General features: G+C 41.0%; 1 protein-coding gene across 1 annotated transcript; it reads left to right on the forward strand.

The window, feature by feature from the left end:
- The first annotated feature begins 716 nt into the window (after nt 1-716).
- On the forward strand, nt 717-11,364 carry NHLRC3 (NHL repeat containing 3). Its single transcript, XM_036831401.1, has 8 exons — nt 717-766; nt 907-1,103; nt 1,646-1,804; nt 2,106-2,253; nt 4,967-5,167; nt 5,930-6,021; nt 8,450-8,562; nt 9,166-11,364. Exons 2-8 carry the CDS (start codon nt 1,020-1,022, stop codon nt 9,416-9,418), a joined length of 1,050 nt encoding a protein of 349 aa, XP_036687296.1. The 5' UTR covers nt 717-766; nt 907-1,019; the 3' UTR covers nt 9,419-11,364.
- Nucleotides 11,365-15,618: the final 4,254 nt, after the last annotated feature.

Here is a 15,618-nt window from a genome sequence, read left to right on the forward strand (position 1 = left end):
CAAAGGCAGGCGCCGCCGGGGGAAGGTCCGGAAGCCGCCTTCCCGAGTGGACCGGCCCGGAGAGCAGAGGCACCCGCGCCCCGAATCCCGCGGGCGGCGAGGAGGGAAACACCGGTTTCTCGGCCCGCACTTGCACCTCGGCCGCCGCCGGCCGCCCCTCACCGCCGCGAATCTGGCCTCATGGCCCGCCTCGCGCTCACTCCCAGCAGCTCCGCCGGACTCCTGGGTCCCGTAGCCCGGGCAGCAGCGGCCTGGCAGCTCTTTGTTACCAGCTGCCACCGCTTCCGGGAGCGAGCGGGCGGCCGGCTAGCACCGGGAGCCGGGCGAAGGGGGCACGGTCTCAGGTAGGGGGACTCCCGAAGACCGCAGCGCCAACGGCGCCAAGAGCCCTTCCTGGTTACCCCCAGAGCTTCCCCCGGCTCGCGGGGGCCTTCAACGGAGCCCGTCGCGCCAGAGTAAACTCAACTCTGCGCCGCCAGCTGAAGCCACTCTTCGCGGAGAGCCTATGGAGGGGTCCTGATGTGGGAATGTAGGTGTCCATAGCGGATGCCTGGATGTCTCGGAATTGGATGAAGTTGAAGTCTTTCCCAGAGCCTGAAAGTTATTAATCAAACCTTAATTCTAAGGTTTGATTGTGCTAATTTTTGGTTGTTAGGTCTGAATTTAAAAGAATGAACGTCGAGTGGTTAAGGCATATCTACGGGCGCCCCGATTTTGGCGGACTGGAGAGGTCCACAGCGTGGACCGCCCGAAGGGTGGTCACGGGGTAAACCCGGGGCACGCGACATGGGGATGAGGAGGGGGAAGGGTAGGGGGAGGCGGGCGGCGGGAACGCGCTGGGAATCCGGAACCCCAGTTCTGATTTTCTTTCGCCCTGGTCTTTGCTGCCTTCTGGTTCTCTCCTAGGCGCATTGGAGCCAGGAGCTCAGTGCAGCGACGAACCGCGTGGACCTGAGGCTGTCCGGGCGGCCCCCAGCCACCTGCCGATCTTTCTCCCTTGCCTGGATTCCTGTCTAGTCATGGCGAGATTCTGGGTGTGCGTAGCCGGCGCTGGCTTCTTTCTTGCGTTTCTGGTTTTCCATTCGCGTTTTTGTGCCTCTCGGGTGAGTTGGATAGTGAGGAAATGGCTGTCGGGTGTGTGGATAGCAGGGTGGGGAGACGGTCTTGGGATGGAGGTGGAGCTGGTTCTCTCACTAGTTCATCTCAAAACCTGCACCGGGGGCTTCCCTGGTGGCGCAGTGGTTGAGAGTCTGCCTGCCAATGCAGGGGACACGGGTTCGAGCCCTGGTCTGGGAGGATCCCACATGCCGCGGAGCAACTAGGCCCGTGAGCCACAATTGCTGAGCCTGCGCGTCTGGAGCCTGTGCTCCGCAACAAGAGAGGCCGCGATAGTGAGAGGCCCGCGCACCGCGATGAAGAGTGGCCCCCGCTTGCCGCAACTGGAGAGAGCCCTGGCACAGAAACGAAGACCCAACACAGCCATAAATAAATTAAATAAATAAATAAATAAAAATTAAAAAAAAAAAAAAAAAAAAAAAAAACCTGCACCGGGGGCCGAACCGCCGACGCGTTGCCTGTTTCTTAGCGTTAAAACGTTTGTAATACGGTACATCGCCATTTTCCTTATTTTCCTCTTCTTTCCCAGCTCCCGCTACATCTTCACTTAGCTTTTAAAATTTCCGGGAGAGCTGAGGAAGTCCTTTACCGGCTGGATGTGGATTGGCCTAAGTATTCAGAATACTTTACCGGAGCAACATTTTGTGTTGCCGTTGACTCCCTCAACGGATTGGTGTACGTAGCCCAAGTAAGTAAAATTGGGATTTTGTTTTCAAGTTATGAATACAAAGAAAACAGTTTTCCTGTCTCACCGAACTCAGTAACTGTATACGTTTATGTTACGCCAATTGTGGAATTCGTTTTTTGAGTTAAAGTTAATACTTTGGTTTTGAACGCGGTAGAGATTAATAGTGTAAGGTTTTGTAGATGGTTTTTTAAACGTTACTAAATTCCTCGGTTAACCTATAATTTTTGTTTCTCTCTGCCAAAATAAAGATTGCTTCCTTAAAAGTGATACTATCTAAGCAGTTATTTTTGTATACCTTCAGAGAGGGGATAACATCCCAAAGGTATTAGTGTTCACAGAGGATGGATATTTCCTACGAGCCTGGAATTACACAGTTGACACACCTCATGGTATATTTGCAGCCAGTACACCACATGAACAATCCGTCTGGATCACGGATGTAGGAAGTGGTATGTGTAGTAATACTTATTAAATTATCTTGCTAGAAATCACAGCTTTGCCTATGTTCTTGCTTGTCCATTTTAAAATCAGAGTGGCCGAATCTAATTGTAATTCCTTTAATGATTCGTGAAATCGCTTGTTTCTAAATCTTTATATTGTACTTCTGTAGAATCAAGACATTTAACAAGGAAGCTATGATTATTATGATCTTTCCTTCAAGTTGTCACAGGGCTTTTGCCTTTTAAAATATCAGTTGCTCTTCCTAGATTAGATAATTCTAAACTTCTTCTGTGAAGCAAAATAAAATGGCGATCTCTAAAAGCTAATGAATGGAGTCCTTGCCTTTAGTTTTCCTTTACCATTTCTCCTTCAAAAGAAATTATGCTGATAACAGAAGTTATAATAGGCTAAATGCCTAATAGTTTTAAACAGATCTCATGTGACAATACAATGAAAAATCTTTGACTTCAATTCTTGCTATTGAACCACATGCTTTAAAAAGTGAAAAAAAAATTATTCCAGGTGAAACAAAAGAGAGAGAGTGAGATTATGCTGAGAAACCAGAACTGCTTTCTTGCCCAAAGTACGAGATCTGCAGAAACTGCTGGTGTTAATGTTTCTGAAATCCCACTGACTTCAGCATGTCTGAAACCTTCCTTCTGTCGAATATTTTTAGTAGAATGTGCTGCAAAACAAAGTAAGCACCGTTGAACTTAAAACTGTGAGATAAGTTTTCAGAGATAACTGTTTGCTTGTGCTTGTGGCTTAAGACAAGATGGTATAAGAGATAACCTGGTATTATCTTAGGATCTCAGGAAGGAAAGAGATCTTAAAATATTTCTAGTCTTACTTGTCCCAGTTATTCTGAAGGTCCTTCTGTTTCCCCACTTCTGGCTAATTCAGATACCGTTTTGGAATTAAAGAGGTCTCAGTTTTTTTAAGAAGTGCCCTTACCACATCTGTTCTCAGAACCCAAAAGATTTCTGAGCCTCAGCCCCGTGACCCATTTATTTAAAGCTGTATTTTGGGTGGTAAGATTTTGGTTAACCCCCCAAAATCTAAGTTATCTCTGAGTTCATTGTTAGACTCTATGAAACTTGATTATTTTCACTTTTTTTTTTTTTCTTTTTCTTTTCGGAATCACTGTTAAAAGAGGCCATTACTTTTTAATTCGTTCCATTCATGTGATCCTTTTTTATAAAATACTTCACTGGTTCCCAGAAATAAAAAGAACACACATGGTCTCTTCATTCTTTCCATTATAGCTTGTTTTTCCACACACAGATCTGGAGACAGTTTTTCTATTCCTTCCTGTATTTCAGAGAATAAATTCTCTTCAGCAAAAACATGGCTGCATATCATAGCCATTAAAAACAAAATTATTTACTGGTATTCTATTTCTTTTCCAGTTCCTTAGAGACTTTGTAGTGTGCTTTCTTTTTTTTTTTTTTTTTTAATTTTATTTATTTATTTATTTTTGGCTGTGTTGGGTCTTCGTTTCTGTGCGAGGGCTTTCTCTAGTTGTGGCAAGCGGGGGCCACTCTTCATCGCCGTGCGCGGGCCTCTCACTATCGCGGCCTCTCTTGTTGCGGAGCACAGGCTCCAGACGCGCAGGCTCAGCAGTTGTGGCTCACGGGCCCAGTTGCTCCGCGGCACGTGGGATCCTCCCAGACCAGGGCTCGAACCCGTGTCCCCTGCATTGGCAGGCAGACTCTCAACCACTGTGCCACCAGGGAAGCCCCTAGTGTGCTTTCTTTAATGTTTTGTTTTCTTATTATTGCTACAGACTTTAGCTCAAGTCTCCAGAACAAGTATAATAATAAATGCAATTGTCAAGATAGGATTGTAATGCAAGCTGATTCACTTTATTTCCAGAGAGCCCGTTGTTTCCAATTTATCGTTTGAATGCCTACCAGTTAGTTGGTCTTGGTATGCCTTCAAGTTGGTTTCTGTTAACTGCTTTATAGTTTTTCCCTATTTGTTAATATTCCACTTTATACTTTTGCTTGTAAGATAATTATAACTCAAAGAAGTTTCAGTGTGAGAAGATAAGATACTGGTGATTTGGAAAGATCTATTCCTTTCTTAGGAAAGAAAAGCTAATGGGTTGAATTTTGTATTTGTTTCCACTAGGAGAAATGTAACTTAAAAAAGTCGGTATTGTTATAAACCAATGTTACCGCAATAAAAAAAAAAAAAAAACTTAACACAAGAATAGATATAAATGACTTTTATAAACAAATAAACAGAAGTTTGTATTTTAAAGAACTTTTTCAGTCAGCCACTGAAATTGGAGATCTGCCTGTGAATGACTGGAATAACAGTTTTCAAATATAAGTTGTTCGTTTTCCAGATCCTTCTTAATTTTCTTATACAAGTAATGCTTATTCAAGGTCATAAGATTAGAAAAAGAAAATGGTGTACCAGTACTTTTACATCATGAGCCTTCTGTTTAAGGAGTCAATTTTTTTTTTTTTTTTTCAGTTTTCTTTATTTGGATTTAGAATCTTATTTTGGAGTACCTGAGGTTTTTATTCATGAACAGATTTGGCTATAACTAATGAAGCTCTATTGCTTGTCAAATATAACATTTAATTATCTGAGCCTTTTAACTTTTTATTGCTATTTAATTCTGTTACATTTCTGCTCTCAGCTTACTTGAAAAATGTGAATGTTTGTACAATGGTTATATTTTTGAAATGTGCATGTCTATCTTTGTAGGACTCTACGGTCATACTATTAAAAAATACAATTCCTTTGGTGATCTTGTTCAAGTTTTGGGTACCCCAGGCAAAAAAGGCACTGGTTTAAATCCCCTGCAGTTTGATAACCCTGCAGAATTATATGTAGAAGACACAGGGGATATTTACATTGTGGATGGAGATGGAGGACTGAATAACAGGTTGATCAAATTGTCCCAAGGTACGTGGCTTAGTTTTGTATGGTATTATTGCAATACTTTAAAACTGAAGGAACTTTTTGGCCAATCCAATATAAGAACGTTACTTAATAAGTTGGATTTAATTTGTCTGATACTCAGTATAACTTCTGTCTTTGCCTCTACCTTCACATTTCCTTCTTCTCTGTGTGTCTCTTTGTCTCAGATCTCCTCTCCTTTTTCTTATAAGGGCACTAGCCGTTGGATTCAGGGTCTTCTCTAAATCCAGAATCACCTCATCTCAAGATCCCTAACTTATTGGAAATAGGGCCTTTGCAGATACAATTAAGGTCACATTCACAGCTCTGGAGATTGAGACTTGGACATATCTTTTTCTGGTGGGGCTGGGGAGAGGGACACCTTCAACTCAGTACAGGGGAATTAAATAAGACGGCCTATAGAAACATAATTTTTAAGCTCAGAGGAATGGTAATACCAAATAACAGGTTGGTTATAAGGGGAACCAGTTTCAGGACGAGGTTGACATGAACCCTGAACAATGGTTTTGAGTTATGAAAAATTCAGGTGGAAACAGTCATTAAAGAAGCAGATTAATTGCTTGAAACAGGGAAAGAATTTTTTTAAGCATACAGATTACTCCAATGGGTGTATAAACAGAAACCTAGGAAAACATAAGCAGCTGGTGGTATAACTGAATAGTTTGTAACTTGTGACATAAAATATAACATGTAAATGCATAAGGTATTCTATATGTTGTTCTGACCATATATGTGTACCATTTATAGATTTCATGATCCTTTGGCTACATGGAGAAAATGGGACAGGACCTGCTAAGTTCAGCATTCCTCACAGTGTTACAGTTGATTCTGATGGTCGGGTAAATATACAGCGTCGCTGTGGACTGTCTGAATATATGGGGGTGGTGCAGAGCATGGATATATGGGCACACGGGAGTGTCTAGACATTTGGATACGTGTGTATCTGGGTACGTCTGAGCAATTCCTCTGGGTATATCCACATACCCTCTTATAAATGTTTGGGTCCTGTAATGAAGTTCCCCAAATATTTAGAAATGAGCAAAATAGATCACCTCTGTCACTTAAAGGATAGAAGAAGCAAATAATGGAACAGGATATAAGTGAAGTTGCCTGAAAAAAAAGAGTTGTGTTGAGAACGTGTTGATCAAAAGGGAGATGGAAGAGGTTAATCTTGGAAGCTTGAAAAAGGGAGTGACCAGGCACACTCTAGTTCTCCAAGTGACCTAGCTCCACTCTGTCTGAGGAACAGAAAGCTTTAACCAACAAATTTCAATTTCTTTTTTTCCCACCTCTGTCTGTCCACTACCACTTCTTTTGCTTTTACACACCTTTAAGCATACATGTCTCTTTTGGGGAGTCACCTTCCTGTAACCAAACCCACCTAAAATGTTTTATATTAGTTTCTCCACCTGTTTTCCTGTAGCAGCCCTTACTTTCCCATTATAGTAATTATCACACTGTAAGATGATGGTTAAATTGTCTCCCCTAATAAGAGTGTAGGCAGTATGAGGGCTGGAACTGCATCCCTTCTGCTTTCTATGTTAGTGCCTAGCCCGTAGTAGTCGTCTTACATATTTGTTAAATGACTGAATGCCTTGGTGCGCAGTGGATGCATCAGACTATCTTGGCTTCACGCCATTAGAAATTTAATTCATTTCCACTTCTGATTCTGTGCTCAGCAAGCAACCTTCTGATTATGACTTATGACATATGGCTTCCTATGTTAACAGAGTGAGAATGTTTTGATCATAAAATCTTCAAGTATTTCCCGTTGTAGATAGGAAGATAACTGAACATATGAACTTGTCTGTAAATTGGGAGCTAGAAAGTTGGAATTCTGGTTTTGCACATTACCCTCCTGAACCTGATGAGCCACTCCCCTCATGGGGTAAGAACAAGGTCAAGTTCCTGAGTCGGCAAGACCTAGACCCAGGTCAGTTCACCATGGTGAGGAATGTCCTTGGAGGTCATTTGATGGGGATACCAAGTGATGAAAAACGGGCGTGTTCATTTCTGGATGCTTGTGTTTTTATAACAACAGCAGCAATGCTATTGTGGCATTTAACATGATTAACTCATTTAATCATCACCTCAACCCTGTGTGAAAAGTTTATTAGTTCCAGAGTTAGATTTGTTGTTTCTTAAACCAGGTTTCTCATAATAAAAATCTGTTGAGTAGGAAAGATAATGCTAACAACCTATAGTGTCGTTCAATCCAAGGGTCTAAACTGTATTTCCTCCTTGGCCACTTATCTAAGACAGTAATCCCAAAATCCTTAAGGAAACTCCTCTTTAGTGAAGAATCATAGATCAGGAAAAGATCTAAGAAATTACCTTACTTAGGGATCAACAGCCTTTCTAAAGTGATACACTGAGTCTTTATTTGTTTCTGACTAGAGATGAATTCAGTGGCTACCAAAACTCACACGCATTGACAAAGATTTAGTCAGGGTTACCCTGAAGAAATAGTCCTGAATCCACAAATCCCGGAACTCCAGGGACCCTCAAAAGGGGGAAGTAGAGGTCAGCATGTTTGACCCACCCTGTACACATGCCACAGGTTGCATACGTCAAATACAGTACACAAAATGTCATTTAGGTCCAATCTGCCTTCCCGTTGATAACAACAGTTTCCTTAAGAACTCATGACAGCCTATAGCAAACCTAAATTAAACCTACTGTTAGCCCATTATCATGCTTTATATGTCACTAAAATCTCCCAAGCTTCCTCTTTAGTTTGGCACTTCGGTTTGGCACATTGGACATACCCTGGTAAATAGCAGGTAGAGGTTTAAAGATGCGATACGAGTGAACAGCTGGCTTCCCACTGGCCTGGGCTCCTAAAGAGCAGGGCTGCTTTTCTATGTCTTTGTCTTGTTAGCTGGCCCAGGAACCAGCAAGTCAACAGGGCTCAGTGACAGCGGTTAGAGGAGGGAATGAATGAATGCTGTCACTTCTCGGTGTCTCCTGATCCTCTGCGTTATAGTGGAGTACTCCAGCTTTTTAGTTAGCCAGATGTTTAGTATAGTAGAGCATTCTAGGCTTCGGGTTAAGACAGATGGCCATACGTGGCTCTCTGGCTTCTTGTAAGCTCTGCTTAAAACAAAGTATTTAACCTTTCTGCATTTGAGTTTCTTATCTGAAAATGGGGTTTTTAATATTCTCTTCTTTGAGGTCCTCTAAGTCCTCAATGGGAGTGTTTATGAAACTAATGAAAATAAACATTCATTCTCTCCCCCTCTTCTTTTTCTTTTTTTGGGTTCCCAGGTGTGGGTGGCGGACCGAGGCAATAAAAGAATTCAGGTGTTTGATAAAGACACGGGGGAGTGGTTAGGAGCTTGGAATAATTGTTTCGCAGAAGAGGGACCTTCTGCAGTCAGGTAATCGTTTCTTTTTGTTTTAAAATGCTTGTTTGATTTGGTTTATGTTAAGTTTCTCTGAAGAGCTAGCTGAAAGTTTAAAACATTTACTGTTAATTTTAATCAGGGAAAAAGGAGAAGGAAAGAAGTTTTCAGAGAACATGTAATCATATTTCAAATCCCAGGCAGCGTGAGTGCGGTTAAACTCCCAGCACGCTGTGGGATCCAAGTATCAGAGATAATAAAGGCTGGACCTTCCTACATCCTCTGCCCTCGAGATGCAGTTTATTTTTAAACAGAGAATGAAAATAAAAATCTTGAGTCTGTAGTTTCAGACCTAGCCTGACACCGATTCTCCATTAGTTTCATCTTTGTGTAATATTCCAATATTGTTAATTTCAAAAAAAAAAAAAAAGGTAAACGAATCTTTGGTTAAGTCTGTCATCACAAATCTCTTGTTCCCTGCGAAGCAGAATCAGATCAATTTTCAAGCCCCCTTGAAAGAACCCTTCAGCAAGCAGGTCCTCACTGTCGTGTAGCACTGTAGGGGATGCACATGTTGAAAAAATAAATATTTATGTTAACTTTGCCCCGGTTGATTATGCGACATGTCTTCCTCCTTAGATTTACTCCCGACGGGAAGCACTTGATCGTAGCCCAGCTGCACCTGAGCCGGCTCTTACTCTTGGCGGCGCCCCCGGTAGGAAGCATTGGCGACTGTTCGGTGACCAGCACGACCCAGCTGGCGGATCAGGTCTCACCTCATCTCTTAGACGTCAGTGGGAAGACTGGAGCCATCTACGTAGCAGAAATGGGAGCAAAACAAGTACAAAAATACGTCCCTGTGAATAGCTATTTCTCTTCATTCGGTTCGTAACTGTTTCTTTCCCTGAAGGTCTTTCACGTGGAAGTTCAGATTTGCAACTTTGGGGCATTCTTGTGACTTTGTTCCACACATGAGTGCCTGAGGATATTTTAATGAAAGAAACGTAACTCTAATGAAAAATGGGATGGGGAAGCGGGACTAAGGTGGTAACCCAGTAATTTGCCCTATAGACTCATTCTCCCTGGTGGGGGGGAAACACAGGAATAAAAATGGGTTTGCAGGATAATTTATTGAATTTCACATAAACAACACAAACCTTCACTTTATTCACTTAGTAAAAAAATGAACTCCTTGAGAGATGGGGTCAGATGGGGTGTTGATTAACGAGAACCCACAGGGTGCCAGGTCCTGAAGGTTCAGGAATGAGGAGGCCGGGCTGTTTGTGTGCCTTTGAGTAGCTTTGAGTCCACAAAACACGGCAACAGCAACGCGCCAGGGAAGCAGGACTTTCAGAAGGAGGGGTGTTATGTCCGAAGCATGGAGAGACCTTGCAGGGGGTCTGCTTGAGCTCTGACTTGAAAAACTGAGGAGGAGAGGACGACGTCCAGGTACAGATGTTAAGAAAAGTGCACGCCTGTTGGGAACTTTGGTAGACTTTCTTTTACAGGCCCAACTTGGCTTTGGTCCTTTAGCTGTAGGATACGTAGTTTCATCCTTTAAGTATAGGAATAAAATGGCTAGCGTCTACACACTTTACCCAAAGGGGTTTTTACAAATAACTGGAATGGTTTTTAAAGGTAGCGTTAAAAATAGTTCCTCTCAGTGTCGCCACCTTCCTTCTTTCCTTCCTTCTTTCCTTCCTTCCTTCCTTCCTTCCTTCCATCCTTCCATCCATCCATCCGTCCATCTTTTTTTTACATGAACTCTGTCCATTTCTAACATTTGTCTACCTCAAGGAAGTTTTAGAATTATTTATGGGAGAATGTGTGCCAAACACTTGGAGCTATTAAGATGAAGAATTTCCCCCCTTTCTATTTCTCTGTCTCTTTTTTGCCCCTTTGAATATTGGCCTCCCAACTAAGACCATTTGTTCAGTTTGTTCTAGTTCATTCTAGGTTTGGAAGGAACCTTGCCATATTACAACCTTTCAGATCATTCTTCGCCTTTTCTCGTATCAGCCTCCCTCTTTATCTCAGTGTTTTCCTGTAAATTGAATGGCAAGTGAGAAATCTGAGCTGACTGTCCTCGTTACCTGTTACGACTGGCGTCTGTTTTCCAGACCTCGAGGAACTTACACTTCTGTCATATCTTGATGCAGTGAGGAAGGTAAATCTACCAGCAGGAAACTCCCTCCTGTGTTCCAAGGCCATTGATATGTGTTTGTGCCACTGGTCAAGCCGTGTGATCTAAGTGAGTTGCCTTAGTTTTCTCTTCAGTGAAATGGGGACATCATTGCCTTTCCTCCTTCAGGAAGGCTGTGAGCATCAGATGTGCAATAGGTACAAATGTGCCCTTTGAAATCTGTAGCTCCAAGTACATTAAAGTCATCTTATTAGCAAGGGTCCTACTAAATGTGCTCTTTACCTGATACCAGCTATCAGTTTTGCCTTAATTTTGCATTTATTGCTTTTTTTCAAAACGTATCCTCACAAACTTTATGCAGTTTAGCCAAATCGACTTGGATGAAAGGAAGTAATTTGAGGTTTTATTTGTTTTGTTTCCAAGCCAGGACAAGAAGTGCAAATGTCTCTTTGAAAGAATATAGGTTAGATTTTGTCATTTCAAAAATGTTGTATTTAACTTTGTTTTATACCAGATTTTTATAAAACTTGCTGAAAGTATTGTTTCCATGTGTCCTGCTAAAAGTGTTTATTTTATTAGCATACTTGTAATTATGGTATCTCACTTTTTTCCTTTGGATTAATTGGTTAAATTAATTGAATGAGAAATGTGTTGTATTTTCTATTAAAAAATAAAGATAAAAGTTTTGGAAAGAATGCAATATTGTCTGATTTTCCAATTAAAGTTTGATTTTATTGTTATAAAAGCAGTCTATAATTTCTTTTCCATTGAAGAATTTCAACAATCATGAAATCACAGGTTGAGAGTATATCCTCTTCATTCACAGTTGAAGTGAGGGCTGAAGTGTGTAAATATTGCTAGAGGTTGCTTAGAAGACTTAATGTGGCTTTTTTTTTTTTTTTTTTTGCTGCGTTGGGTCCTCGTTGCTGTGCATGGGCTTTCTCTAGTTGTGGTGCGCGGGCCCCTCTCTGTGGTGGCTTCTCTTGCTGCGGAGCGCAGGCTCTAGGCGTGCAGGCTTCAGTAGTTGTGGTTCGCGGGCTCTGGAACGCAGACTCAGTAGTTGTGGCGCACGGGCTGAGTTGCTCCGCAGCATGTGGGATCTTCCTGGACCAGGGCTCAAACCCGTGTCCCCTGTTTTGGCAGGCGGATTCCCAACCACTGTGCCATCAGGGAAGCCCCCTTAATGTGGCTTTTAAGATGGTTGATGGGTACAAATGATAGTAATAGCTAGCTAACTCTATATTTTTGCATTAGAAATGGAATCTCTTTACATCTCTACTTTGTAGATTTATTCTGGGGGGGGAAGGAGTAGGGTGTTCTAAGTTAGAAAACCGAAGGCTATAGGTATCTTTCTTAACCTCCACTACAACATCGGGTCTTTAAAATGGAATATTTGTCCATCAAAGAAACCATGTATGCAGTGCGACGATAAGCGAAGGAGACCTCTATACTTTGTGCTCAGGTCATATAACAGATTAAAAGACAACTTCAAGCAATGTGGCTGTTAAGCTAAAAGCAATCAAGGCCTAACTTGTTTTGCCTTCGTTGGTTTTAAAACATTGGATTTTAGGGCAGGATAGATTGGATAGCTAACATTGGAACGGAACTCTTTTTGACTTACTTCACTCTGTATGACAGACTCGAGGACCATCCAAGGACAGAAATAAAGATGCAGACGTAGAGAATGGACTTGAGGACACAGGGAGGGGGAAGGGTAAGCTGGGACGAAGTGAGAGAGTGGCATGGACATATATACACTACCAAATGTAAAATAGATAGCTAGTGGGAAGCAGCCGCATAGCACAGGGAGATCAGCTCGGTGCTTTGTGTCCACCTAGAGGGGTGGGATAGGGAGGGTGGGAGGGAGGGAGATGCAAGAGGGAAGAGATATGGGAACATATGTATATGTATAACTGATTCACTTTGTTTTAAAGCAGAAACTAACACACCATTGTAAAGCAATTATACTCCATAAAGATGTAAAAATAAGTAAATAAATAAAACTGGAAACTCAGATTTTTGCTCTTCAGACTCACCAAAGTAAATCAATCAAGTCTTTTTTAAAAAGTCAGAATAAATCACATGTATTTATACAACAAAAATGTACGAAACAACAAATGTATGAAGACAATTAGGCAAGCATCTTCTGCCCTAGCAGTTCACTACCTAGGTGGGTAAACAAGCCACACAAACCCCCCTTACTTCTCAGGCTGTTTCTGGGAGGTGCCCTTTGGTACTTGTGTTACATTCCTGATACAAAAGAGGGCAGCAAAGTCCAGCTTATGATAAGCGTTTCTTGAAATCAAATGTGGACATCTGTTGACTTTCTTTATACTTTGCTTAAAATCTGAGGCTATACTGTTAACCACACTTAATTTTTCTTCTTTTCCTTCAGTTTGCTTACGTCTTGAGGAAATCGATTTATAGGTGACATATTTTCCAAGGGTTGTTGGAACTTTCTACTGTTTTCATTGGACATGGCCATGTTTAAGAAAAAGAAAGGTGAAATCTTTTCAGTAATTCAAACTAACAGCCAGAAGTGAATAACTCTTTTTAAACATTTAAAACTGTAACCTGAAAGGTGTATTTAGTGCAATAGAAAATCTATTTGTGTTAGCAGGGAATTATTCCTTTTCTCCCTACTAGCTTTTTGTTGTTGTTTTAACATTTTGCTCTGTGGTTACTGACTCTTTTACAGATGAGCAAAATGGATTATTTACAAAGAGACCAAGTCATTTCTCTACCATGCACTTACCCATAGAATCCCTGAGTTTATTAAGTAAATTAATCCTCTGAACATTTAATGACATGTAGATACTCTTTGTATGTAAGAACTGAGTGGAATTTGAACAATGAAAAACAGCACTCTTTGAAACTTTTGTTTCTTCCATGTAAATAACAAAATCATATTGTTATGATTTAATTCTGCTTCAATGCAATTTGTAAGGAAAAGACACCATGTCAGGCATGAAACAAGCATGCTTTGAAATGAGCATGTTTTAGGTAGGTTGAGTCTTTTGAATAAAATCTTTTAAAAGGTAGATCAAATTGTATGTGTCACACCAGGTTCATATCCTAAACTTGCTTCTCAGTTTTCAGCCACTTCATTCTCAAGAAAGAAAATGTTAGTAGCATGGTGCATATCTCAGATTTATTCTTTACCAGAATCGATTACTATAATGTGTTATGCAAATTTTTTCCCATAGGACTTTTATGTATTACAAATGGTCACAATCACCAAATTTTTATAACATTTTTCTTCATAGTATATGTACAGGAATATTTTAATGTTTTGATGTTTACTATGTTTAACTAAATACTAATTTTTACTTAACTAAAGGGATTTAGGAGCTAATTAAGTATACATTTGTTTTTAATCAACACTAAAAAATTTATCCAGTTTTTTTCTTTGTGGGGTGTGTGTGTGTGTGTGTGTGTGTGTGTGTTCAAGTGTGTGTGTAAAGGGCATTATGCCCAAATAGTTCAGAACAACTGTATCAAAAAAATTAACTGCAACTTACCATGGCTAAATGTAAGTTATATACATTTAAAGAGTCATGGAAAATACCTGATTTGGCAACAAATTGTCTGAAAAAGATTTAGAAAGTTGGTTGACCAAAAATATTACAGCCATGTTAAGAAAAACTTGTTGCAATCTCAGGTAACATTGATGTAAATATAATGGCAAGTTTATAGATAGGATAGTCTGTGATCCTGGTAAGCAGAGCTGAGATCTTGAAGTTTCCTTTGGGATGCAGCATTTTAAGGGAGAATGCCACAAATAGACTCTAATCCCAAAGCAGATGACCAAAATAACACGGTGTTTGGAAATAATTCTGAGACCTTGACAGGGTGATTATGTAGTAGTAGAGTGAGCTTTCCTCTAGAATTAAGACAATGAGCAGAAATAACAGAGTGGCCAATTGGCCCAGCCCAGTGAAAAAAACCTTCCAGTGGAATGGATTGTGTTAATGCTGGGAGTGGTAAAGCTCAGTGGTTCAGAACTTGAAACCTGGAGTTAGGTCGACCTGGGTTCTGATCCAGGCCCTGCCACTTCACTTTCTGTATTGTTTTGAGATTCTCTGCTTCATTTTTCTCGTTCGTGAAATGGAAATAATAGTATTTTCCTCATAGGATTCTTGTGAATACAAATAAGATCATGCATGTAGAGCATTACACCCATTCTCTGACACACAGGAAGCACTCACCAAACCTTAAGAGATTCACTTGCAGTATTTAAGCCACAGATGGGCAGCCATGCCACCTGTGGGCAGAGATTCTTACACTGGGAAGATGGTGACGCCAGACGACCTTCCCTATCGTATGATTCTGTATTTAGTCGCAGTATTGAAAACCGAAGGTATAGTTGTAATAACCTAAGTTATCTGTCATTTAGAAATGGCCATTTTTTAAAGACAGATTTTTCACTTTGCATTAAAACTATTTATCCATCCAACAGGTACCTACATGCCAGGTACCAGGAATACAGTGACGAGCAAGGTAAATTTTCTGGAATTTACATTCTACATGGGGAGACAGAACAGTTTGAATGGAAAAAAGAGATTCTGATTAGAATATGTGGTACATATTAACACTTGATTGGCTAAATAAACACCCATTCCCAACTTCCTCCCTTACCTTCCACCACCTTAGAGACTGGTGCTTGCTTCCTCAGCTAAACAGCATCTAGAGATAGCCATGTGATGTGATACGGTCTGGCCAATGTGGTCCTGGCACTTGTGGAAAATCATTTGGTTTTTTGATTTAAAAAAAAGGTATATTTGGCACCACCATCTTCTCCCTTGAATTGAACTTGAATGTGATGCCTGGAGTTGCAGCAGCCTTCTTGGAACTATAAAGCAACAAACCAACATTCTTAAGGAAGACAGAAAGCTAGAAGGAGCCTGGGTTTTTATGATTGGGGAATCACTGAACTGGCCTTGTAGTTC

The sequence above is a fragment of the Balaenoptera musculus genome, chromosome 18, assembly GCF_009873245.2.
Source record: "Balaenoptera musculus isolate JJ_BM4_2016_0621 chromosome 18, mBalMus1.pri.v3, whole genome shotgun sequence".
Taxonomy (NCBI): domain Eukaryota; kingdom Metazoa; phylum Chordata; class Mammalia; order Artiodactyla; family Balaenopteridae; genus Balaenoptera; species Balaenoptera musculus.